Source organism: Trichomonas vaginalis, chromosome IV, assembly GCF_026262505.1.
Source record: "Trichomonas vaginalis G3 chromosome IV, whole genome shotgun sequence".
NCBI lineage: Eukaryota > Parabasalia > Trichomonadida > Trichomonadidae > Trichomonas > Trichomonas vaginalis.
Window position 1 is genome coordinate 21,309,325 of NC_067206.1, and position 27,050 is coordinate 21,336,374.

Here is a 27,050-nt window from a genome sequence, read left to right on the forward strand (position 1 = left end):
ATTTTATTTTTCATATTCAAATGGACTGAGTGTTAACATTTAACATTTTTTGCTAATTGTCGTCAAAAATTAGGCGTAAAGCAAAAATTGATATTTCATATGGTTTTATGATAGATAAGCATTATATTCCCACTCATTATATTCGTAAATTTTGAGGTTTATCCTTCGCTTTTAAGATCATTGAATTTGATTTTTATATAAAATAGTTATATATTAGAAAATAATATGAGTTTATGTGATATTATTTTTCAGAAGATTTCATTCTATATGCCTATGAAAAGTACTCTCAAAACTAACTTTTTCCTAATTATAATTAAATCTAGAATATTGTATTATGCTTAGTGTTATTTCATTTTTCTCATTCAATTTAGAATTTACAAATGTCAAAAATTGAGAGCTGTCACTTTTGATGAATTTCTGTTTATTACATAGCATTAATAAAAAAATCATTTGTTCTGATTAATATTTATCCAATAATAATATATATTCATTTTTGAATTTAATTAGCTTTTTTAAAGCTTAATATTTAATAATATTATTATTCAACATTCTTAATAAAATAAGATATATGCTTTATGTCTAATATATGTTTTGTAGAAATTTCGAGGAAATATCAAGGTTTCAACATCACTTCACTTCCACCATTTCGTCTTACGAAAGTTTAATTGTATGATTAAATACTTGGGCCATTCTAATATTTCATCTTTTTGAAATCGATTTTGCTCAATAGGATATGTATTAAAATATTTTTCCAATGCATCCAATAAATTATCCGTGCCATTTATTGATATATCAAGAAAGTCGTTTTGTTTTGTTTCTATCGGGGTAATACGATGTGAAAAGTGACAAAAATATACTATGATTTATATTTCATTGTATAATAAAGTCGAGAAGGGAGTCCTAACCTTAAGAAAGGGCTCTCTTCTCGACTTTCTGCTGCAATCTCACTCGAATTGCGCGTATATACTGCTTCTTTCATTAGAAGTAGTATATACGCGCAACAATATGCCATGGCAAGTGCACTTGTCGCCACTTTTAATGTTTCTCAAATGCAATGCGGGAAGGAGTGGCAATATAGTACTTGGGTAGTTGTGGAGTTATGTGTTAGGAGAGGGAACAGGACAAATTTGCCACACGGCACTTTTTTTTAAAAAAAATTAATGGAGCGGAGCGATACTCTGCTGCAGGAGCCCCAAGGCTCCCAATCATTACGAAAGGGAGCCTCAGGGCTCCTGAGAATCCATCAGCAGAGGCCTTTTCATTTGGCCTCTGCTGATCAAAGATTCGGCGAAGCCATTCTTCGTCTCAGGAGCCCCAAGGCTCCCAATCATTACGAAAGGGAGCCTCAGGGCTCCTGAGAATCCATCAGCAGAGGCCTTTTCATTTGGCCTCTGCTGATCAAAGATTCGGCGAAGCCATTCTTCGTCTCAGGAGCCCCAAGGCTCCCAATCATTACGAAAGGGAGCCTCAGGGCTCCTGAGAATCCATCAGTAGAGGCCTTTTCATTTGGCCTCTGCTGATCAAAGATTCGGCGAAGCCATTCTTCGTCTCAGGAGCCCCAAGGCTCCCAATCATTACGAAAGGGAGCCTCAGGGCTCCTGAGAAACCTCTTTGAGAAGGTTTTCTTTAAGAAAACCTTCTCAAAGATGATTGTCAGCATTCACTCAAAATCTACCAAGAGTTTCAAAGTTTCAAATCTATCTGAAATGAAGCTTTGAATCTCTTGTATATCTAATTGTAGAGGTACCTTTTCAAAATGTCTTCTATTGATTAAATTTAATCAGTAAAAGTCATTTTGAAAAGGTACATCTCTATAATTGCTATTGAGCATTCACTCTTGGAACCTTGGAGCTCTTGTGTAGTGCATGAAAACTCCAAGATTCTAGAATAAAACATATATCATAGACATAATTTCTTCAAATATAATTTAAGGTTATTTTTTAAAAAATTAGAACAGCGTAATTTAAGGTTATTGAAAAGTGACACTTGACAAATTTATCCCGCACTCTTCAAAAATAAGGAAATTTTGATAAATATCCTCATCGCTATTATCATAAAAGATTCAATATCCCTTTCGATATTTAATGACAAATTTGAAAAGGTGTTTGAAATTCTTTCGGATTTTGTTGAATTTAACCCAAAATTTATTATTAATTGTTTACAAGAAATTTTATTTAACTCTTCTTGTAAAGAAAACTTTGCCAATATTTTGAATGCATTTGAAAATTCCGAGCTTAGAATATATTTGGATGAATGCGAAGATGAAATCGATCCTGAAATTTTTGACTCTCTCAAAAATATGTATTCAATTTTAAATGAATCTAATTCTCATCAATAATAACATATGAATAAAAAATAAATGGATTTAATTTTTTTTATCAGTTTCAATAGATTACAGTTATTTTTATTTTCTACAATATCTCATTACCAAATCGTTTTAACTCTTTGTATATCAAAGAATAATAATAAGTGACCTGTAATAACCATACTCATAATGGATTAGACCTCAAATTATTTAAAATGTCAATTCAATATTATTAAATTACAATTTCTTTTATTCTAATAGATTTTAACTAGCCAATCATGATTACAAATATTGTAGCCTTCATTAACTCATAATATCGAAGAATATAACTTATATTCATGGACAATTTGTGATTAATTTCCAATAATATATAAAACCGACTCAAATTAATCATGTTGGCATTAGCGCGCATCGATGCTCAATCTACCTGTAGTATTATAAGCTTATATTCCTATTTTTCAGCATTAAAATTGTGAATTACGTAATTTTGTCATAGTTTTACGTAATTTTAATTTTTTTTGATAAGAAAAAAATGACTTTAAGAAAAAACGAGATCACTCATAATCTTTTTCTCAGAAAACTGCAGAGTATACAACAAATGTACTCAAACGTGCATTAAGCACAATACCTGGTCCCCATTTCGCTCTATGGACCGATAATGGTACAAAAAATAAAGAAAAATTGCAAAAACGTTCCCACTTTTTGAGAGGGATGTTTTGCAAAATAATTTTATGGACATCTCTGGAAAGTTTCATTTCAGTTTGATAATATATCCAACACCTATATAGAAGAGCCTTGCTGATTTGACCTGAAAGAGCGAAAGTTAGTTTTTTGATTTGAAAACCCTGCAATTTAATATTAAGGACTCAATGTAGAAATATGATATAATATCATGTAGAGATCAATCATCTTCCAAAAATCTTCTATGTATGAAAGAAAAAAATTTGCAAAACGTACCTCTCAAGAAGTGGGAACGTTTTGCACACTCTCGAAAATAAAACACAATTTCATTAATTATTATGCGAAAGGGGAATTGAACATATTTTTATTCAACCAGATAATCCTCAGGCCAACAGATTTCGCAAAGAGAATTTCCCCAAACAGTAAGATTTTTCAAAAAAAAGAAATATAATGCGAAGAATTAAGATTAATCACCGAAAAAACAACTGATTTTACTTACTTTAATGATTTTGAAGATATGCAAATTATCAGGAAGAAAGCTCAATATAACAAATAAAATAATATTCTAATTTGCAAGAATGGGTTTAATGACTACGCACAAATACATAGCCTCATACATATCAACAAAGGTCTTGGGTCTCCGAGGTTCTCAATTTCATCAGAAACCGCTATATGATAACCAAGCTTACTCAGATCTACACATAAATACATAGCCTCATACATATCAACAAAGGTCTCTCTACTCTTAAGTTCCAATTCCCAAAATTTTATTTTTATATTTATTGGCAAAAGGTAAAAGTTCCAAATTATCGTATCGTTAATTTTTAATTTGCTTTCAAATTATATTTTTTGTACTTACGTTCAATTTTTATTTTTAATAAATTATTTATATTAAAATTTCGAAATATTCATAAATACATTCAATTCATATAATAATAGTCAATATCATCGTTTTGAGAAGATCAGATCCTACACAAAAACCATGGAGAGGATTGTATTTTCAATGTATGCCTCTGGTCGAGCACTAAAAGCAAAAGCTAGACAGTTTTTAACCTGTATAATAAAAATGTATCATATATCTTTTTGGAAAATAAAAACAAATTTTTATTTATTCAATATTATATAAAAAGGTGTTGATATTGCAGGTTTTTCAGTATGTTTTCCATCCCAATAAAACTCAATATTAATCGATATATCTGAAAAATACGAGGTGTCAAAGTGGTGAATTTCACCTCACTTCGTTTTGCTCCATTAAATTGACTCAATTTCATCCCTTTGCTGAGAATTTTTGTATTTGGAGGATAATAATCTAAATAATTCGAAATATTTGTTACAATAACTATCAGTGCTTGATTTAATGTTTGAATTTGATTGCTTCAAATTGCGCAATTTTAAGTAATTCGGCGTCAGATGTTAATTTTTTGCAAGAAGAATTAAATATATATGTGGGATTTGGTATTGCGTTTGATGTTTTGTTTGTTAATTCGTTGGATAAGGCTTTATCTGGGTTCCACGGATGAATACCATACTGATGCATTGACTTAATCACAAGCATCAATTAAAATTCTTACAATTTTTAACCTTGGTTTTGGGGTATTTGATAAATTATCTTGCTCATATGTGTAAAGCGGAACATATTTTAACCTGTTATTCTTTGATCTCAAAGATGCTGCACATCCTACATCAAATAACTGGAGAACTACTGTGCAGTAAGCTGGAAATGTCAAGAGTTCAATTCTGAAGAGACTCAAAAGTTTGCAAGTAAAATAACTTACTCGGCTGATATGATTATCACCGAATACGATATTATGCTGAGCTGCTGTGATAGCATCAAGACTTGAGCGATATCTCTGGATTTCGATAATAAAAGTTAAATTAAAGATATCCCATATCTTCTTTGTCATCCATCCATAAGATTGTCCTGTAAGGAATGCTCTCACGGAGCGGAGTTCCTGTGAACAATTTTATATTCCTGGAACAATAATAAATGGTTTCATCCGGTATCCTTCAGAATTATATGGGAAGATACTAGTAACAAGCACAAATTCATGCTCTTCTTTGGTTAAAGGAGGGTTGCTTTCAGTGCAGATAACTTTGTAACGCTTTGATGAAGCAGAGATGTTTCATAAATACTCCACTTATTCCATGGATCAATTCCTGCCGTATACTGAAATTAATGTAAGAAGTTAGCAACTGTTGCTGTGTTACAGTACTTTGCTCGTTTTTCCTCATTTTCTTTTGAGCTTTTGATCTCAATGTTGAGATCAGAGCAAACTCTGTTTAACCATGATCTTGAGGGAGATATACTTCTAGCGAAGTAAACAATTCTTTTTCCTTTGTTGGAAATTCGTCTGGATGAACAAGGCCAGCTAGATATAAAGCTCTGCTGTATCTATACTCCAGTAATTCGTAGGCAATCTGATAAGCTTCGATTACCTTTTCACATGCAAGACCTTTTGCTCTTTGATTGATTTCACCATAAAAATCAAGTAATTCGACCTCTGAAAGATACGATGGTTCTCCACCATTACATGTGGTTGTCCATACATTTTCCGCAATTGTATGTCGCAACTCTGCAGTTATTGAATCATCGCGTTCCATGTGAAATTCATCTTTGTTATCAGTGTAGCACTTTTTGTTTAGTCTTCTTTTGAAGATTTTACGTTGAATACGAGACAAAACTGCTTTTTCTCAATGAAGTTTACATTTGGCTTTAATGTAATTAAGACTTTTCATGTCACTTTTTGTAAAGTTCATTTTCGGTACGGAACAAATGCATATATTAATGCATTAATTCTAAATGTAATAAATTTTGTATCTTTGAAAATTTCAAAGTTAAAAAAAATTGGACTAATATTATTCGTCTTCAAATGTACTATGCAAATTAAAGTTTTTGGGCTATGGATTCTGTGGGATAAGATTATTGAAATTTTGGATGTTCCTCGAATTGGCCAGAGATTCGAGTGTCAATGCCTTGTTCCATAACATAGTAATTGTGTTTGTGACTGAGCATATTTTTTTCTAAAATATAGAGATTAAAATTGTAAAAATCTTCATTTAAGGAGTTCCTGTTAAATGATTGTGACTTGATTATATTTGTGTCGTTTTTGGTAGTCTCTTTATTCGATTTTGATGAATTTATGTTCGAAATTCGGTATTTAACTAATAAGATTCAGAGTAAAACACTGGAAATCGGATATTCTCTATGCCAATGAACTGGACAATCTGTGTGTTTGGGAGGTGAAATTCCAAATTTTTTTGAAATCCCGAAAATGAAGATCAACCCTTTATTTTTGATTAAGATATTTTACAATTTCAGATTTTTTTGAATACTTTTGATTCGGTTTTGTTAAAAGCATATCAGCTAACTTGTTTTAAAAATCACATATTTTTATGTGGTAAGACGAAATGATGGAAGTGAGGCATATCTCAATATTTTCACCAGATCTTCAGGCATTTAGCATGGATATATAATTGTTATCATGATTTGTATTTAGTAATATTATTTAATCCAACTTATCAAAGCTAAACAAGATAAGAAATGCGTTTTAATTTTTTTTTCAAACAAAATTGAACAAAAAATACACTTAGAAGATATATTTCTTTAAGTTATTTATAGTAATGGAAATAATATGGTATATCTATCATTAACATATAAGCAGATCATACCTCTCTTGTGCCATGCAATTATGAATTAAGAATTTTGTAAATTCAACTGTATATAATAATCTTTTAATTGAAAAACATCATCAGACCAAGAGATGTTAATCATGTGCATCTAATATAATTGTTTTTGTCTAGTGTTGAAAACAGAAATTCATCAAAAGTGACACCTCAGAAAAGCTATAATATTGAATTTTTGGAACTTTTGATAGAGCACGTTTTTAAATATTAATTAAAGTAAATGTATATTTCGTAAAGATTCTTTTTAATAAAAAATAAAATTTTGAAGAAGAACACAAAATCTTCTGAAAAATAATATCACATAAACTCATATTATTTTCTAATATATAACTATTTTATATAAAAATCAAATTCAATGATCTTAAAAGCGAAGGATAAACCTCAAAATTTACGAATATAATGAGTGGGAATATAATGCTTATCTATCATAAAACCATATGAAATATCAATTTTTGCTTTACGCCTAATTTTTGACGACAATTAGCAAAAAATGTTAAATGTTAACACTCAGTCCATTTGAATATGAAAAATAAAATTGACTTTGATTAAATGTTTTTATTTATCATGCAATTCTTCTTGCGACCAAAGATTTGAATAAAATTTCAAAAAATAAGATAGCTTAAAAATAATATACGGTAGTGTTTACTAATAGATGAATAGTATATAAATTCTATTAAAATGGATTTGATCCAAAAAGATATATAAAATTTGATCATAAATAAAATTGTTTAGAAGTCATTTAAAATGATGTAATTATTCAAATTTTGCTAAAACCCATTCCTCTTTGATATATAACTCCCATTTTTGCATTTCTGGCTCGTACCAAAATTTTGAAACTTCGAATAATTCGTTAGGAGTGTAATTACTATTCGTTTTTGGATTAATATCGAGAGATAAATGTGGTGTATTGTATTTTTTCAATGAACTGCTGAAGTCCTTGATTTTTGAATATCATCCAACTCGTCTGGCAAAAACTTTTCTAAGCTTGGCCACAGGCGCTCCACCTTGCCGTTCTGTCTTGGCATATACGGCAAGGTGTGCTTCCAAACTATTCCGTTTTCCTGCATAACCTGGCCGAATTCACCGCGGTTTTCACCGCCGTTATCGGTCCAGATGCAGTAAGGGATAAACTCCTCTAAAAGTTTTCTTAAAATATTCGCTGTTGAGTTGGAAGACTTGTTTTTCAATAATTTAGTTTTGAGAACTTTACGTGTCATATCATTCAATATGGCAAAGAATGGAAAAGAAACATTACCGTGAAGGTAATGAATATCGCAGTGCCATATCAAATTCTTTGATATGGCACGATATTTGGTAGGTGGATCTGCTGGTTTGTAATCTCTTTTTGAAGATAAACCTGATTCCATCATAAATTTTTCCACTTGATGAGGCTTTATTTTTTGTAAATTGTCAAAAATTTGATCTTTTGTCAAATCTTCTATATTTTCAAATTCTTTTGCAATTTCTTCTTTTTCTTTCTCACAATCGGGATTTTGAACAATATTTTGAAACCTTTTAATCAATAAATAAGTTTTTGAAATTCCTCCTTTATATTGTGAAACACAAGAATTAATTAATTGTTTTTTTCAAATGTTGGTGGATTTGGTTTTCTGCCGCGACTAACTTTTGGTAATTCGATTTCTTGAAGTTGAAATGCTCTTCTTATTGTATTTTCGGCAACATTCAATTTAATTTTACCATTTTCCAATTCAACTTCCTTTCCCACACTTTTGTAATATTCACCTTCTTCTATTCTTCTTTTAGCTTCAAATAGCCATTCTCTGTTTATAGATTTGGCAGTAGTCATAAAAGTGGTCCTTCTTTTGTGATAAGATTCAAATTTGAATGTGGATGATAAATAAAAATCAAAAATAATTGTTATAATTTAAATGAAGAAGTAATTTAAAACGATTTTATTTATGATCAAATTTTATATATTTTTTTGGATCAAATCCATTTTAATAGAATTTATATACTATTCATCTATTAGTAAACACTACCGTATATTATTTTTTAAGCTATCTTATTTTTTGAACTTTTATTCAAATCTTTGGTCGCAAGAAGAATTGCATGATAAATAAAAACATTTAATCAAAGTCAATTTTATTTTTCATATTCAAATGGACTGAGTGTTAACATTTAACATTTTTTGCTAATTGTCGTCAAAAATTAGGCGTAAAGCAAAAATTGATATTTCATATGGTTTTATGATAGATAAGCATTATATTCCCACTCATTATATTCGTAAATTTTGAGGTTTATCCTTCGCTTTTAAGATCATTGAATTTGATTTTTATATAAAATAGTTATATATTAGAAAATAATATGAGTTTATGTGATATTATTTTTCAGAAGATTTCATTCTATATGCCTATGAAAAGTACTCTCAAAACTAACTTTTTCCTAATTATAATTAAATCTAGAATATTGTATTATGCTTAGTGTTATTTCATTTTTCTCATTCAATTTAGAATTTACAAATGTCAAAAATTGAGAGCTGTCACTTTTGATGAATTTCTGTTTATTACATAGCATTAATAAAAAAATCATTTGTTCTGATTAATATTTATCCAATAATAATATATATTCATTTTTGAATTTAATTAGCTTTTTTAAAGCTTAATATTTAATAATATTATTATTCAACATTCTTAATAAAATAAGATATATGCTTTATGTCTAATATATGTTTTGTAGAAATTTCGAGGAAATATCAAGGTTTCAACATCACTTCACTTCCACCATTTCGTCTTACGAAAGTTTAATTGTATGATTAAATACTTGGGCCATTCTAATATTTCATCTTTTTGAAATCGATTTTGCTCAATAGGATATGTATTAAAATATTTTTCCAATGCATCCAATAAATTATCCGTGCCATTTATTGATATATCAAGAAAGTCGTTTTGTTTTGTTTCTATCGGGGTAATACGATGTGAAAAGTGACAAAAATATACTATGATTTATATTTCATTGTATAATAAAGTCGAGAAGGGAGTCCTAACCTTAAGAAAGGGCTCTCTTCTCGACTTTCTGCTGCAATCTCACTCGAATTGCGCGTATATACTGCTTCTTTCATTAGAAGTAGTATATACGCGCAACAATATGCCATGGCAAGTGCACTTGTCGCCACTTTTAATGTTTCTCAAATGCAATGCGGGAAGGAGTGGCAATATAGTACTTGGGTAGTTGTGGAGTTATGTGTTAGGAGAGGGAACAGGACAAATTTGCCACACGGCACTTTTTTTTAAAAAAAATTAATGGAGCGGAGCGATACTCTGCTGCAGGAGCCCCAAGGCTCCCAATCATTACGAAAGGGAGCCTCAGGGCTCCTGAGAATCCATCAGCAGAGGCCTTTTCATTTGGCCTCTGCTGATCAAAGATTCGGCGAAGCCATTCTTCGTCTCAGGAGCCCCAAGGCTCCCAATCATTACGAAAGGGAGCCTCAGGGCTCCTGAGAATCCATCAGCAGAGGCCTTTTCATTTGGCCTCTGCTGATCAAAGATTCGGCGAAGCCATTCTTCGTCTCAGGAGCCCCAAGGCTCCCAATCATTACGAAAGGGAGCCTCAGGGCTCCTGAGAAATCCTCCTCTTGAGAAGGTTTTCTTTAAGAAAACCTTCTCAAAGATGATTGTCAGCATTCACTCAAAATCTACCAAGAGTTTCAAAGTTTCAAATCTATCTGAAATGAAGCTTTGAATCTCTTGTATATCTAATTGTAGAGGTACCTTTTCAAAATGTCTTCTATTGATTAAATTTAATCAGTAAAAGTCATTTTGAAAAGGTACATCTCTATAATTGCTATTGAGCATTCACTCTTGGAACCTTGGAGCTCTTGTGTAGTGCATGAAAACTCCAAGATTCTAGAATAAAACATATATCATAGACATAATTTCTTCAAATATAATTTAAGGTTATTTTTTAAAAAATTAGAACAGCGTAATTTAAGGTTATTGAAAAGTGACACTTGACAAATTTATCCCGCACTCTTCAAAAATAAGGAAATTTTGATAAATATCCTCATCGCTATTATCATAAAAGATTCAATATCCCTTTCGATATTTAATGACAAATTTGAAAAGGTGTTTGAAATTCTTTCGGATTTTGTTGAATTTAACCCAAAATTTATTATTAATTGTTTACAAGAAATTTTATTTAACTCTTCTTGTAAAGAAAACTTTGCCAATATTTTGAATGCATTTGAAAATTCCGAGCTTAGAATATATTTGGATGAATGCGAAGATGAAATCGATCCTGAAATTTTTGACTCTCTCAAAAATATGTATTCAATTTTAAATGAATCTAATTCTCATCAATAATAACATATGAATAAAAAATAAATGGATTTAATTTTTTTTATCAGTTTCAATAGATTACAGTTATTTTTATTTTCTACAATATCTCATTACCAAATCGTTTTAACTCTTTGTATATCAAAGAATAATAATAAGTGACCTGTAATAACCATACTCATAATGGATTAGACCTCAAATTATTTAAAATGTCAATTCAATATTATTAAATTACAATTTCTTTTATTCTAATAGATTTTAACTAGCCAATCATGATTACAAATATTGTAGCCTTCATTAACTCATAATATCGAAGAATATAACTTATATTCATGGACAATTTGTGATTAATTTCCAATAATATATAAAACCGACTCAAATTAATCATGTTGGCATTAGCGCGCATCGATGCTCAATCTACCTGTAGTATTATAAGCTTATATTCCTATTTTTCAGCATTAAAATTGTGAATTACGTAATTTTGTCATAGTTTTACGTAATTTTAATTTTTTTTGATAAGAAAAAAATGACTTTAAGAAAAAACGAGATCACTCATAATCTTTTTCTCAGAAAACTGCAGAGTATACAACAAATGTACTCAAACGTGCATTAAGCACAATACCTGGTCCCCATTTCGCTCTATGGACCGATAATGGTACAAAAAATAAAGAAAAATTGCAAAAACGTTCCCACTTTTTGAGAGGGATGTTTTGCAAAATAATTTTATGGACATCTCTGGAAAGTTTCATTTCAGTTTGATAATATATCCAACACCTATATAGAAGAGCCTTGCTGATTTGACCTGAAAGAGCGAAAGTTAGTTTTTTGATTTGAAAACCCTGCAATTTAATATTGTTAAGGACTCAATGTAGAAATATGATATAATATCATGTAGAGATCAATCATCTTCCAAAAATCTTCTATGTATGAAAGAAAAAAATTTGCAAAACGTACCTCTCAAGAAGTGGGAACGTTTTGCACACTCTCGAAAATAAAACACAATTTCATTAATTATTATGCGAAAGGGGAATTGAACATATTTTTATTCAACCAGATAATCCTCAGGCCAACAGATTTCGCAAAGAGAATTTCCCCAAACAGTAAGATTTTTCAAAAAAAAGAAATATAATGCGAAGAATTAAGATTAATCACCGAAAAAACAACTGATTTTACTTACTTTAATGATTTTGAAGATATGCAAATTATCAGGAAGAAAGCTCAATATAACAAATAAAATAATATTCTAATTTGCAAGAATGGGTTTAATGACTACGCACAAATACATAGCCTCATACATATCAACAAAGGTCTTGGGTCTCCGAGGTTCTCAATTTCATCAGAAACCGCTATATGATAACCAAGCTTACTCAGATCTACACATAAATACATAGCCTCATACATATCAACAAAGGTCTCTCTACTCTTAAGTTCCAATTCCCAAAATTTTATTTTTATATTTATTGGCAAAAGGTAAAAGTTCCAAATTATCGTATCGTTAATTTTTAATTTGCTTTCAAATTATATTTTTTGTACTTACGTTCAATTTTTATTTTTAATAAATTATTTATATTAAAATTTCGAAATATTCATAAATACATTCAATTCATATAATAATAGTCAATATCATCGTTTTGAGAAGATCAGATCCTACACAAAAACCATGGAGAGGATTGTATTTTCAATGTATGCCTCTGGTCGAGCACTAAAAGCAAAAGCTAGACAGTTTTTAACCTGTATAATAAAAATGTATCATATATCTTTTTGGAAAATAAAAACAAATTTTTATTTATTCAATATTATATAAAAAGGTGTTGATATTGCAGGTTTTTCAGTATGTTTTCCATCCCAATAAAACTCAATATTAATCGATATATCTGAAAAATACGAGGTGTCAAAGTGGTGAATTTCACCTCACTTCGTTTTGCTCCATTAAATTGACTCAATTTCATCCCTTTGCTGAGAATTTTTGTATTTGGAGGATAATAATCTAAATAATTCGAAATATTTGTTACAATAACTATCAGTGCTTGATTTAATGTTTGAATTTGATTGCTTCAAATTGCGCAATTTTAAGTAATTCGGCGTCAGATGTTAATTTTTTGCAAGAAGAATTAAATATATATGTGGGATTTGGTATTGCGTTTGATGTTTTGTTTGTTAATTCGTTGGATAAGGCTTTATCTGGGTTCCACGGATGAATACCATACTGATGCATTGACTTAATCACAAGCATCAATTAAAATTCTTACAATTTTTAACCTTGGTTTTGGGGTATTTGATAAATTATCTTGCTCATATGTGTAAAGCGGAACATATTTTAACCTGTTATTCTTTGATCTCAAAGATGCTGCACATCCTACATCAAATAACTGGAGAACTACTGTGCAGTAAGCTGGAAATGTCAAGAGTTCAATTCTGAAGAGACTCAAAAGTTTGCAAGTAAAATAACTTACTCGGCTGATATGATTATCACCGAATACGATATTATGCTGAGCTGCTGTGATAGCATCAAGACTTGAGCGATATCTCTGGATTTCGATAATAAAAGTTAAATTAAAGATATCCCATATCTTCTTTGTCATCCATCCATAAGATTGTCCTGTAAGGAATGCTCTCACGGAGCGGAGTTCCTGTGAACAATTTTATATTCCTGGAACAATAATAAATGGTTTCATCCGGTATCCTTCAGAATTATATGGGAAGATACTAGTAACAAGCACAAATTCATGCTCTTCTTTGGTTAAAGGAGGGTTGCTTTCAGTGCAGATAACTTTGTAACGCTTTGATGAAGCAGAGATGTTTCATAAATACTCCAATTATTCCATGGATCAATTCCTGCCGTATACTGAAATTAATGTAAGAAGTTAGCAACTGTTGCTGTGTTACAGTACTTTGCTCGTTTTTCCTCATTTTCTTTTGAGCTTTTGATCTCAATGTTGAGATCAGAGCAAACTCTGTTTAACCATGATCTTGAGGGGAGATATACTTCTAGCGAAGTAAACAATTCTTTTTCCTCTTGTTGGAAATTCGTCTGGATGAACAAGGCCAGCTAGATATAAAGCTCTGCTGTATCTATACTCCAGTAATTCGTAGGCAATCTGATAAGCTTCGATTACCTTTTCACATGCAAGACCTTTTGCTCTTTGATTGATTTCACCATAAAAATCAAGTAATTCGACCTCTGAAAGATACGATGGTTCTCCACCATTACATGTGGTTGTCCATACATTTTCCGCAATTGTATGTCGCAACTCTGCAGTTATTGAATCATCGCGTTCCATGTGAAATTCATCTTTGTTATCAGTGTAGCACTTTTTGTTTAGTCTTCTTTTGAAGATTTTACGTTGAATACGAGACAAAACTGCTTTTTCTCAATGAAGTTTACATTTGGCTTTAATGTAATTAAGACTTTTCATGTCACTTTTTGTAAAGTTCATTTTCGGTACGGAACAAATGCATATATTAATGCATTAATTCTAAATGTAATAAATTTTGTATCTTTGAAAATTTCAAAGTTAAAAAAAATTGGACTAATATTATTCGTCTTCAAATGTACTATGCAAATTAAAGTTTTTGGGCTATGGATTCTGTGGGATAAGATTATTGAAATTTTGGATGTTCCTCGAATTGGCCAGAGATTCGAGTGTCAATGCCTTGTTCCATAACATAGTAATTGTGTTTGTGACTGAGCATATTTTTTTCTAAAATATAGAGATTAAAATTGTAAAAATCTTCATTTAAGGAGTTCCTGTTAAATGATTGTGACTTGATTATATTTGTGTCGTTTTTGGTAGTCTCTTTATTCGATTTTGATGAATTTATGTTCGAAATTCGGTATTTAACTAATAAGATTCAGAGTAAAACACTGGAAATCGGATATTCTCTATGCCAATGAACTGGACAATCTGTGTGTTTGGGAGGTGAAATTCCAAATTTTTTTGAAATCCCGAAAATGAAGATCAACCCTTTATTTTTGATTAAGATATTTTACAATTTCAGATTTTTTTGAATACTTTTGATTCGGTTTTGTTAAAAGCATATCAGCTAACTTGTTTTAAAAATCACATATTTTTATGTGGTAAGACGAAATGATGGAAGTGAGGCATATCTCAATATTTTCACCAGATCTTCAGGCATTTAGCATGGATATATAATTGTTATCATGATTTGTATTTAGTAATATTATTTAATCCAACTTATCAAAGCTAAACAAGATAAGAAATGCGTTTTAATTTTTTTTTCAAACAAAATTGAACAAAAAATACACTTAGAAGATATATTTCTTTAAGTTATTTATAGTAATGGAAATAATATGGTATATCTATCATTAACATATAAGCAGATCATACCTCTCTTGTGCCATGCAATTATGAATTAAGAATTTTGTAAATTCAACTGTATATAATAATCTTTTAATTGAAAAACATCATCAGACCAAGAGATGTTAATCATGTGCATCTAATATAATTGTTTTTGTCTAGTGTTGAAAACAGAAATTCATCAAAAGTGACACCTCAGAAAAGCTATAATATTGAATTTTTGGAACTTTTGATAGAGCACGTTTTTAAATATTAATTAAAGTAAATGTATATTTTGTAAAGATTCTTTTTAAAAAAAATAAAATTTTGAAGAAGAACACAAAATCTTCTGAAAAATAATATCACATAAACTCATATTATTTTCTAATATATAACTATTTTATATAAAAATCAAATTCAATGATCTTAAAAGCGAAGGATAAACCTCAAAATTTACGAATATAATGAGTGGGAATATAATGCTTATCTATCATAAAACCATATGAAATATCAATTTTTGCTTTACGCCTAATTTTTGACGACAATTAGCAAAAAATGTTAAATGTTAACACTCAGTCCATTTGAATATGAAAAATAAAATTGACTTTGATTAAATGTTTTTATTTATCATGCAATTCTTCTTGCGACCAAAGATTTGAATAAAATTTCAAAAAATAAGATAGCTTAAAAATAATATACGGTAGTGTTTACTAATAGATGAATAGTATATAAATTCTATTAAAATGGATTTGATCCAAAAAGATATATAAAATTTGATCATAAATAAAATTGTTTAGAAGTCATTTAAAATGATGTAATTATTCAAATTTTGCTAAAACCCATTCCTCTTTGATATATAACTCCCATTTTTGCATTTCTGGCTCGTACCAAAATTTTGAAACTTCGAATAATTCGTTAGGAGTGTAATTACTATTCGTTTTTGGATTAATATCGAGAGATAAATGTGGTGTATTGTTGTATTTTTCAATGAACTGCTGAACTGAGTCCTTGATTTGTTGAATATCATCCAACTCGTCTGGCAAAAACTTTTCTAAGCTTGGCCACAGGCGCTCCACCTTGCCGTTCTGTCTTGGCATATACGGCAAGGTGTGCTTCCAAACTATTCCGTTTTCCTGCATAACCTGGCCGAATTCACCGCGGTTTTCACCGCCGTTATCGGTCCAGATGCAGTAAGGGATAAACTCCTCTAAAAGTTTTCTTAAAATATTCGCTGTTGAGTTGGAAGACTTGTTTTTCAATAATTTAGTTTTGAGAACTTTACGTGTCATATCATTCAATATGGCAAAGAATGGAAAAGAAACATTACCGTGAAGGTAATGAATATCGCAGTGCCATATCAAATTCTTTGATATGGCACGATATTTGGTAGGTGGATCTGCTGGTTTGTAATCTCTTTTTGAAGATAAACCTGATTCCATCATAAATTTTTCCACTTGATGAGGCTTTATTTTTTGTAAATTGTCAAAAATTTGATCTTTTGTCAAATCTTCTATATTTTCAAATTCTTTTGCAATTTCTTCTTTTTCTTTCTCACAATCGGGATTTTGAACAATATTTTGAAACCTTTTAATCAATAAATAAGTTTTTGAAATTCCTCCTTTATATTGTGAAACACAAGAATTAATTAATTGTTTTTGTTCAAATGTTGGTGGATTTGGTTTTCTGCCGCGACTAACTTTTGGTAATTCGATTTCTTGAAGTTGAAATGCTCTTCTTATTGTATTTTCGGCAACATTCAATTTAATTTTACCATTTTCCAATTCAACTTCCTTTCCCACACTTTTGTAATATTCACCTTCTTCTATTCTTCTTTTAGCTTCAAATAGCCATTCTCTGTTTATAGATTTGGCAGTAGTCATAAAAGTGGTCCTTCTTTTGTGATAAGATTCAAATTTGAATGTGGATGATAAATAAAAATCAAAAATAATTGTTATAATTTAAATGAAGAAGTAATTTAAAACGATTTTATTTATGATCAAATTTTATATATTTTTTTGGATCAAATCCATTTTAATAGAATTTATATACTATTCATCTATTAGTAAACACTACCGTATATTATTTTTTAAGCTATCTTATTTTTTGAACTTTTATTCAAATCTTTGGTCGCAAGAAGAATTGCATGATAAATAAAAACATTTAATCAAAGTCAATTTTATTTTTCATATTCAAATGGACTGAGTGTTAACATTTAACATTTTTTGCTAATTGTCGTCAAAAATTAGGCGTAAAGCAAAAATTGATATTTCATATGGTTTTATGATAGATAAGCATTATATTCCCACTCATTATATTCGTAAATTTTGAGGTTTATCCTTCGCTTTTAAGATCATTGAATTTGATTTTTATATAAAATAGTTATATATTAGAAAATAATATGAGTTTATGTGATATTATTTTTCAGAAGATTTCATTCTATATGCCTATGAAAAGTACTCTCAAAACTAACTTTTTCCTAATTATAATTAAATCTAGAATATTGTATTATGCTTAGTGTTATTTCATTTTTCTCATTCAATTTAGAATTTACAAATGTCAAAAATTGAGAGCTGTCACTTTTGATGAATTTCTGTTTATTACATAGCATTAATAAAAAAATCATTTGTTCTGATTAATATTTATCCAATAATAATATATATTCATTTTTGAATTTAATTAGCTTTTTTAAAGCTTAATATTTAATAATATTATTATTCAACATTCTTAATAAAATAAGATATATGCTTTATGTCTAATATATGTTTTGTAGAAATTTCGAGGAAATATCAAGGTTTCAACATCACTTCACTTCCACCATTTCGTCTTACGAAAGTTTAATTGTATGATTAAATACTTGGGCCATTCTAATATTTCATCTTTTTGAAATCGATTTTGCTCAATAGGATATGTATTAAAATATTTTTCCAATGCATCCAATAAATTATCCGTGCCATTTATTGATATATCAAGAAAGTCGTTTTGTTTTGTTTCTATCGGGGTAATACGATGTGAAAAGTGACAAAAATATACTATGATTTATATTTCATTGTATAATAAAGTCGAGAAGGGAGTCCTAACCTTAAGAAAGGGCTCTCTTCTCGACTTTCTGCTGCAATCTCACTCGAATTGCGCGTATATACTGCTTCTTTCATTAGAAGTAGTATATACGCGCAACAATATGCCATGGCAAGTGCACTTGTCGCCACTTTTAATGTTTCTCAAATGCAATGCGGGAAGGAGTGGCAATATAGTACTTGGGTAGTTGTGGAGTTATGTGTTAGGAGAGGGAACAGGACAAATTTGCCACACGGCACTTTTTTTTAAAAAAAATTAATGGAGCGGAGCGATACTCTGCTGCAGGAGCCCCAAGGCTCCCAATCATTACGAAAGGGAGCCTCAGGGCTCCTGAGAATCCATCAGCAGAGGCCTTTTCATTTGGCCTCTGCTGATCAAAGATTCGGCGAAGCCATTCTTCGTCTCAGGAGCCCCAAGGCTCCCAATCATTACGAAAGGGAGCCTCAGGGCTCCTGAGAATCCATCAGCAGAGGCCTTTTCATTTGGCCTCTGCTGATCAAAGATTCGGCGAAGCCATTCTTCGTCTCAGGAGCCCCAAGGCTCCCAATCATTACGAAAGGGAGCCTCAGGGCTCCTGAGAATCCATCAGTAGAGGCCTTTTCATTTGGCCTCTGCTGATCAAAGATTCGGCGAAGCCATTCTTCGTCTCAGGAGCCCCAAGGCTCCCAATCATTACGAAAGGGAGCCTCAGGGCTCCTGAGAAACCTCTTTGAGAAGGTTTTCTTTAAGAAAACCTTCTCAAAGATGATTGTCAGCATTCACTCAAAATCTACCAAGAGTTTCAAAGTTTCAAATCTATCTGAAATGAAGCTTTGAATCTCTTGTATATCTAATTGTAGAGGTACCTTTTCAAAATGTCTTCTATTGATTAAATTTAATCAGTAAAAGTCATTTTGAAAAGGTACATCTCTATAATTGCTATTGAGCATTCACTCTTGGAACCTTGGAGCTCTTGTGTAGTGCATGAAAACTCCAAGATTCTAGAATAAAACATATATCATAGACATAATTTCTTCAAATATAATTTAAGGTTATTTTTTAAAAAATTAGAACAGCGTAATTTAAGGTTATTGAAAAGTGACACTTGACAAATTTATCCCGCACTCTTCAAAAATAAGGAAATTTTGATAAATATCCTCATCGCTATTATCATAAAAGATTCAATATCCCTTTCGATATTTAATGACAAATTTGAAAAGGTGTTTGAAATTCTTTCGGATTTTGTTGAATTTAACCCAAAATTTATTATTAATTGTTTACAAGAAATTTTATTTAACTCTTCTTGTAAAGAAAACTTTGCCAATATTTTGAATGCATTTGAAAATTCCGAGCTTAGAATATATTTGGATGAATGCGAAGATGAAATCGATCCTGAAATTTTTGACTCTCTCAAAAATATGTATTCAATTTTAAATGAATCTAATTCTCATCAATAATAACATATGAATAAAAAATAAATGGATTTAATTTTTTTTATCAGTTTCAATAGATTACAGTTATTTTTATTTTCTACAATATCTCATTACCAAATCGTTTTAACTCTTTGTATATCAAAGAATAATAATAAGTGACCTGTAATAACCATACTCATAATGGATTAGACCTCAAATTATTTAAAATGTCAATTCAATATTATTAAATTACAATTTCTTTTATTCTAATAGATTTTAACTAGCCAATCATGATTACAAATATTGTAGCCTTCATTAACTCATAATATCGAAGAATATAACTTATATTCATGGACAATTTGTGATTAATTTCCAATAATATATAAAACCGACTCAAATTAATCATGTTGGCATTAGCGCGCATCGATGCTCAATCTACCTGTAGTATTATAAGCTTATATTCCTATTTTTCAGCATTAAAATTGTGAATTACGTAATTTTGTCATAGTTTTACGTAATTTTAATTTTTTTTGATAAGAAAAAAATGACTTTAAGAAAAAACGAGATCACTCATAATCTTTTTCTCAGAAAACTGCAGAGTATACAACAAATGTACTCAAACGTGCATTAAGCACAATACCTGGTCCCCATTTCGCTCTATGGACCGATAATGGTACAAAAAATAAAGAAAAATTGCAAAAACGTTCCCACTTTTTGAGAGGGATGTTTTGCAAAATAATTTTATGGACATCTCTGGAAAGTTTCATTTCAGTTTGATAATATATCCAACACCTATATAGAAGAGCCTTGCTGATTTGACCTGAAAGAGCGAAAGTTAGTTTTTTGATTTGAAAACCCTGCAATTTAATATTGTTAAGGACTCAATGTAGAAATATGATATAATATCATGTAGAGATCAATCATCTTCCAAAAATCTTCTATGTATGAAAGAAAAAAATTTGCAAAACGTACCTCTCAAGAAGTGGGAACGTTTTGCACACTCTCGAAAATAAAACACAATTTCATTAATTATTATGCGAAAGGGGAATTGAACATATTTTTATTCAACCAGATAATCCTCAGGCCAACAGATTTCGCAAAGAGAATTTCCCCAAACAGTAAGATTTTTCAAAAAAAAGAAATATAATGCGAAGAATTAAGATTAATCACCGAAAAAACAACTGATTTTACTTACTTTAATGATTTTGAAGATATGCAAATTATCAGGAAGAAAGCTCAATATAACAAATAAAATAATATTCTAATTTGCAAGAATGGGTTTAATGACTACGCACAAATACATAGCCTCATACATATCAACAAAGGTCTTGGGTCTCCGAGGTTCTCAATTTCATCAGAAACCGCTATATGATAACCAAGCTTACTCAGATCTACACATAAATACATAGCCTCATACATATCAACAAAGGTCTCTCTACTCTTAAGTTCCAATTCCCAAAATTTTATTTTTATATTTATTGGCAAAAGGTAAAAGTTCCAAATTATCGTATCGTTAATTTTTAATTTGCTTTCAAATTATATTTTTTGTACTTACGTTCAATTTTTATTTTTAATAAATTATTTATATTAAAATTTCGAAATATTCATAAATACATTCAATTCATATAATAATAGTCAATATCATCGTTTTGAGAAGATCAGATCCTACACAAAAACCATGGAGAGGATTGTATTTTCAATGTATGCCTCTGGTCGAGCACTAAAAGCAAAAGCTAGACAGTTTTTAACCTGTATAATAAAAATGTATCATATATCTTTTTGGAAAATAAAAACAAATTTTTATTTATTCAATATTATATAAAAAGGTGTTGATATTGCAGGTTTTTCAGTATGTTTTCCATCCCAATAAAACTCAATATTAATCGATATATCTGAAAAATACGAGGTGTCAAAGTGGTGAATTTCACCTCACTTCGTTTTGCTCCATTAAATTGACTCAATTTCATCCCTTTGCTGAGAATTTTTGTATTTGGAGGATAATAATCTAAATAATTCGAAATATTTGTTACAATAACTATCAGTGCTTGATTTAATGTTTGAATTTGATTGCTTCAAATTGCGCAATTTTAAGTAATTCGGCGTCAGATGTTAATTTTTTGCAAGAAGAATTAAATATATATGTGGGATTTGGTATTGCGTTTGATGTTTTGTTTGTTAATTCGTTGGATAAGGCTTTATCTGGGTTCCACGGATGAATACCATACTGATGCATTGACTTAATCACAAGCATCAATTAAAATTCTTACAATTTTTAACCTTGGTTTTGGGGTATTTGATAAATTATCTTGCTCATATGTGTAAAGCGGAACATATTTTAACCTGTTATTCTTTGATCTCAAAGATGCTGCACATCCTACATCAAATAACTGGAGAACTACTGTGCAGTAAGCTGGAAATGTCAAGAGTTCAATTCTGAAGAGACTCAAAAGTTTGCAAGTAAAATAACTTACTCGGCTGATATGATTATCACCGAATACGATATTATGCTGAGCTGCTGTGATAGCATCAAGACTTGAGCGATATCTCTGGATTTCGATAATAAAAGTTAAATTAAAGATATCCCATATCTTCTTTGTCATCCATCCATAAGATTGTCCTGTAAGGAATGCTCTCACGGAGCGGAGTTCCTGTGAACAATTTTATATTCCTGGAACAATAATAAATGGTTTCATCCGGTATCCTTCAGAATTATATGGGAAGATACTAGTAACAAGCACAAATTCATGCTCTTCTTTGGTTAAAGGAGGGTTGCTTTCAGTGCAGATAACTTTGTAACGCTTTGATGAAGCAGAGATGTTTCATAAATACTCCACTTATTCCATGGATCAATTCCTGCCGTATACTGAAATTAATGTAAGAAGTTAGCAACTGTTGCTGTGTTACAGTACTTTGCTCGTTTTTCCTCATTTTCTTTTGAGCTTTTGATCTCAATGTTGAGATCAGAGCAAACTCTGTTTAACCATGATCTTGAGGGGAGATATACTTCTAGCGAAGTAAACAATTCTTTTTCCTCTTGTTGGAAATTCGTCTGGATGAACAAGGCCAGCTAGATATAAAGCTCTGCTGTATCTATACTCCAGTAATTCGTAGGCAATCTGATAAGCTTCGATTACCTTTTCACATGCAAGACCTTTTGCTCTTTGATTGATTTCACCATAAAAATCAAGTAATTCGACCTCTGAAAGATACGATGGTTCTCCACCATTACATGTGGTTGTCCATACATTTTCCGCAATTGTATGTCGCAACTCTGCAGTTATTGAATCATCGCGTTCCATGTGAAATTCATCTTTGTTATCAGTGTAGCACTTTTTGTTTAGTCTTCTTTTGAAGATTTTACGTTGAATACGAGACAAAACTGCTTTTTCTCAATGAAGTTTACATTTGGCTTTAATGTAATTAAGACTTTTCATGTCACTTTTTGTAAAGTTCATTTTCGGTACGGAACAAATGCATATATTAATGCATTAATTCTAAATGTAATAAATTTTGTATCTTTGAAAATTTCAAAGTTAAAAAAAATTGGACTAATATTATTCGTCTTCAAATGTACTATGCAAATTAAAGTTTTTGGGCTATGGATTCTGTGGGATAAGATTATTGAAATTTTGGATGTTCCTCGAATTGGCCAGAGATTCGAGTGTCAATGCCTTGTTCCATAACATAGTAATTGTGTTTGTGACTGAGCATATTTTTTTCTAAAATATAGAGATTAAAATTGTAAAAATCTTCATTTAAGGAGTTCCTGTTAAATGATTGTGACTTGATTATATTTGTGTCGTTTTTGGTAGTCTCTTTATTCGATTTTGATGAATTTATGTTCGAAATTCGGTATTTAACTAATAAGATTCAGAGTAAAACACTGGAAATCGGATATTCTCTATGCCAATGAACTGGACAATCTGTGTGTTTGGGAGGTGAAATTCCAAATTTTTTTGAAATCCCGAAAATGAAGATCAACCCTTTATTTTTGATTAAGATATTTTACAATTTCAGATTTTTTTGAATACTTTTGATTCGGTTTTGTTAAAAGCATATCAGCTAACTTGTTTTAAAAATCACATATTTTTATGTGGTAAGACGAAATGATGGAAGTGAGGCATATCTCAATATTTTCACCAGATCTTCAGGCATTTAGCATGGATATATAATTGTTATCATGATTTGTATTTAGTAATATTATTTAATCCAACTTATCAAAGCTAAACAAGATAAGAAATGCGTTTTAATTTTTTTTTCAAACAAAATTGAACAAAAAATACACTTAGAAGATATATTTCTTTAAGTTATTTATAGTAATGGAAATAATATGGTATATCTATCATTAACATATAAGCAGATCATACCTCTCTTGTGCCATGCAATTATGAATTAAGAATTTTGTAAATTCAACTGTATATAATAATCTTTTAATTGAAAAACATCATCAGACCAAGAGATGTTAATCATGTGCATCTAATATAATTGTTTTTGTCTAGTGTTGAAAACAGAAATTCATCAAAAGTGACACCTCAGAAAAGCTATAATATTGAATTTTTGGAACTTTTGATAGAGCACGTTTTTAAATATTAATTAAAGTAAATGTATATTTCGTAAAGATTCTTTTTAATAAAAAATAAAATTTTGAAGAAGAACACAAAATCTTCTGAAAAATAATATCACATAAACTCATATTATTTTCTAATATATAACTATTTTATATAAAAATCAAATTCAATGATCTTAAAAGCGAAGGATAAACCTCAAAATTTACGAATATAATGAGTGGGAATATAATGCTTATCTATCATAAAACCATATGAAATATCAATTTTTGCTTTACGCCTAATTTTTGACGACAATTAGCAAAAAATGTTAAATGTTAACACTCAGTCCATTTGAATATGAAAAATAAAATTGACTTTGATTAAATGTTTTTATTTATCATGCAATTCTTCTTGCGACCAAAGATTTGAATAAAATTTCAAAAAATAAGATAGCTTAAAAATAATATACGGTAGTGTTTACTAATAGATGAATAGTATATAAATTCTATTAAAATGGATTTGATCCAAAAAGATATATAAAATTTGATCATAAATAAAATTGTTTAGAAGTCATTTAAAATGATGTAATTATTCAAATTTTGCTAAAACCCATTCCTCTTTGATATATAACTCCCATTTTTGCATTTCTGGCTCGTACCAAAATTTTGAAACTTCGAATAATTCGTTAGGAGTGTAATTACTATTCGTTTTTGGATTAATATCGAGAGATAAATGTGGTGTATTGTTGTATTTTTCAATGAACTGCTGAACTGAGTCCTTGATTTGTTGAATATCATCCAACTCGTCTGGCAAAAACTTTTCTAAGCTTGGCCACAGGCGCTCCACCTTGCCGTTCTGTCTTGGCATATACGGCAAGGTGTGCTTCCAAACTATTCCGTTTTCCTGCATAACCTGGCCGAATTCACCGCGGTTTTCACCGCCGTTATCGGTCCAGATGCAGTAAGGGATAAACTCCTCTAAAAGTTTTCTTAAAATATTCGCTGTTGAGTTGGAAGACTTGTTTTTCAATAATTTAGTTTTGAGAACTTTACGTGTCATATCATTCAATATGGCAAAGAATGGAAAAGAAACATTACCGTGAAGGTAATGAATATCGCAGTGCCATATCAAATTCTTTGATATGGCACGATATTTGGTAGGTGGATCTGCTGGTTTGTAATCTCTTTTTGAAGATAAACCTGATTCCATCATAAATTTTTCCACTTGATGAGGCTTTATTTTTTGTAAATTGTCAAAAATTTGATCTTTTGTCAAATCTTCTATATTTTCAAATTCTTTTGCAATTTCTTCTTTTTCTTTCTCACAATCGGGATTTTGAACAATATTTTGAAACCTTTTAATCAATAAATAAGTTTTTGAAATTCCTCCTTTATATTGTGAAACACAAGAATTAATTAATTGTTTTTGTTCAAATGTTGGTGGATTTGGTTTTCTGCCGCGACTAACTTTTGGTAATTCGATTTCTTGAAGTTGAAATGCTCTTCTTATTGTATTTTCGGCAACATTCAATTTAATTTTACCATTTTCCAATTCAACTTCCTTTCCCACACTTTTGTAATATTCACCTTCTTCTATTCTTCTTTTAGCTTCAAATAGCCATTCTCTGTTTATAGATTTGGCAGTAGTCATAAAAGTGGTCCTTCTTTTGTGATAAGATTCAAATTTGAATGTGGATGATAAATAAAAATCAAAAATAATTGTTATAATTTAAATGAAGAAGTAATTTAAAACGATTTTATTTATGATCAAATTTTATATATTTTTTGGATCAAATCCATTTTAATAGAATTTATATACTATTCATCTATTAGTAAACACTACCGTATATTATTTTTTAAGCTATCTTATTTTTTGAACTTTTATTCAAATCTTTGGTCGCAAGAAGAATTGCATGATAAATAAAAACATTTAATCAAAGTCAATTTTATTTTTCATATTCAAATGGACTGAGTGTTAACATTTAACATTTTTTGCTAATTGTCGTCAAAAATTAGGCGTAAAGCAAAAATTGATATTTCATATGGTTTTATGATAGATAAGCATTATATTCCCACTCATTATATTCGTAAATTTTGAGGTTTATCCTTCGCTTTTAAGATCATTGAATTTGATTTTTATATAAAATAGTTATATATTAGAAAATAATATGAGTTTATGTGATATTATTTTTCAGAAGATTTCATTCTATATGCCTATGAAAAGTACTCTCAAAACTAACTTTTTCCTAATTATAATTAAATCTAGAATATTGTATTATGCTTAGTGTTATTTCATTTTTCTCATTCAATTTAGAATTTACAAATGTCAAAAATTGAGAGCTGTCACTTTTGATGAATTTCTGTTTATTACATAGCATTAATAAAAAAATCATTTGTTCTGATTAATATTTATCCAATAATAATATATATTCATTTTTGAATTTAATTAGCTTTTTTAAAGCTTAATATTTAATAATATTATTATTCAACATTCTTAATAAAATAAGATATATGCTTTATGTCTAATATATGTTTTGTAGAAATTTCGAGGAAATATCAAGGTTTCAACATCACTTCACTTCCACCATTTCGTCTTACGAAAGTTTAATTGTATGATTAAATACTTGGGCCATTCTAATATTTCATCTTTTTGAAATCGATTTTGCTCAATAGGATATGTATTAAAATATTTTTCCAATGCATCCAATAAATTATCCGTGCCATTTATTGATATATCAAGAAAGTCGTTTTGTTTTGTTTCTATCGGGGTAATACGAT

At 29.8% G+C, this 27,050-nt stretch overlaps 3 protein-coding genes across 3 annotated transcripts, besides 22 other annotated features; all 3 read right to left on the bottom strand.

Moving 5' to 3' along the window:
- Positions 1-390: 390 nt before the first annotated feature.
- Positions 391-427: a mobile genetic element.
- Positions 391-427: a terminal%2Cinverted (terminal inverted repeat of Banshee-A3 transposon ID:TVAGG3_0140270).
- Positions 428-1,112: 685 nt separating this feature from the next.
- Positions 1,113-1,146: a terminal%2Cinverted (terminal inverted repeat of MuDR-4N1_TV transposon ID:TVAGG3_0140280).
- Positions 1,113-2,008: a mobile genetic element.
- A 3,258-nt stretch (positions 2,009-5,266) lies between these two features.
- Positions 5,267-5,587, bottom strand: TVAGG3_0140290 (uncharacterized protein; the record flags this gene model as incomplete). The annotated part of the gene is made up of 1 exon (XM_051224230.1): positions 5,267-5,587. One exon carries the CDS (start codon positions 5,585-5,587, stop codon positions 5,267-5,269), a length of 321 nt encoding a protein of 106 aa, XP_051109216.1.
- Positions 5,588-6,787: 1,200 nt separating this feature from the next.
- Positions 6,788-6,825: a mobile genetic element.
- Positions 6,788-6,825: a terminal%2Cinverted (terminal inverted repeat of Banshee-A3 transposon ID:TVAGG3_0140300).
- A 2,335-nt stretch (positions 6,826-9,160) lies between these two features.
- Positions 9,161-9,197: a mobile genetic element.
- Positions 9,161-9,197: a terminal%2Cinverted (terminal inverted repeat of Banshee-A3 transposon ID:TVAGG3_0140310).
- A 685-nt stretch (positions 9,198-9,882) lies between these two features.
- Positions 9,883-9,916: a terminal%2Cinverted (terminal inverted repeat of MuDR-4N1_TV transposon ID:TVAGG3_0140320).
- Positions 9,883-10,659: a mobile genetic element.
- A 3,245-nt stretch (positions 10,660-13,904) lies between these two features.
- TVAGG3_0140330 (uncharacterized protein) lies at positions 13,905-14,243 on the bottom strand (the record flags this gene model as incomplete). The annotated part of the gene is made up of 1 exon (XM_051224231.1): positions 13,905-14,243. One exon carries the CDS (start codon positions 14,241-14,243, stop codon positions 13,905-13,907), a length of 339 nt encoding a protein of 112 aa, XP_051109217.1.
- A 1,200-nt stretch (positions 14,244-15,443) lies between these two features.
- Positions 15,444-15,481: a mobile genetic element.
- Positions 15,444-15,481: a terminal%2Cinverted (terminal inverted repeat of Banshee-A3 transposon ID:TVAGG3_0140340).
- A 600-nt stretch (positions 15,482-16,081) lies between these two features.
- Positions 16,082-17,140: a mobile genetic element.
- Positions 17,141-17,823: 683 nt separating this feature from the next.
- Positions 17,824-17,860: a mobile genetic element.
- Positions 17,824-17,860: a terminal%2Cinverted (terminal inverted repeat of Banshee-A3 transposon ID:TVAGG3_0140360).
- Positions 17,861-18,545: 685 nt separating this feature from the next.
- Positions 18,546-18,579: a terminal%2Cinverted (terminal inverted repeat of MuDR-4N1_TV transposon ID:TVAGG3_0140370).
- Positions 18,546-19,441: a mobile genetic element.
- Positions 19,442-22,686: 3,245 nt separating this feature from the next.
- On the bottom strand, positions 22,687-23,025 carry TVAGG3_0140380 (uncharacterized protein; the record flags this gene model as incomplete). The annotated part of the gene is made up of 1 exon (XM_051224232.1): positions 22,687-23,025. The coding sequence occupies one exon, from the start codon at positions 23,023-23,025 to the stop codon at positions 22,687-22,689; it is 339 nt and encodes a 112-aa protein (XP_051109218.1).
- A 1,200-nt stretch (positions 23,026-24,225) lies between these two features.
- Positions 24,226-24,263: a mobile genetic element.
- Positions 24,226-24,263: a terminal%2Cinverted (terminal inverted repeat of Banshee-A3 transposon ID:TVAGG3_0140390).
- A 601-nt stretch (positions 24,264-24,864) lies between these two features.
- Positions 24,865-25,923: a mobile genetic element.
- Positions 25,924-26,605: 682 nt separating this feature from the next.
- Positions 26,606-26,642: a mobile genetic element.
- Positions 26,606-26,642: a terminal%2Cinverted (terminal inverted repeat of Banshee-A3 transposon ID:TVAGG3_0140410).
- Positions 26,643-27,050: the final 408 nt, after the last annotated feature.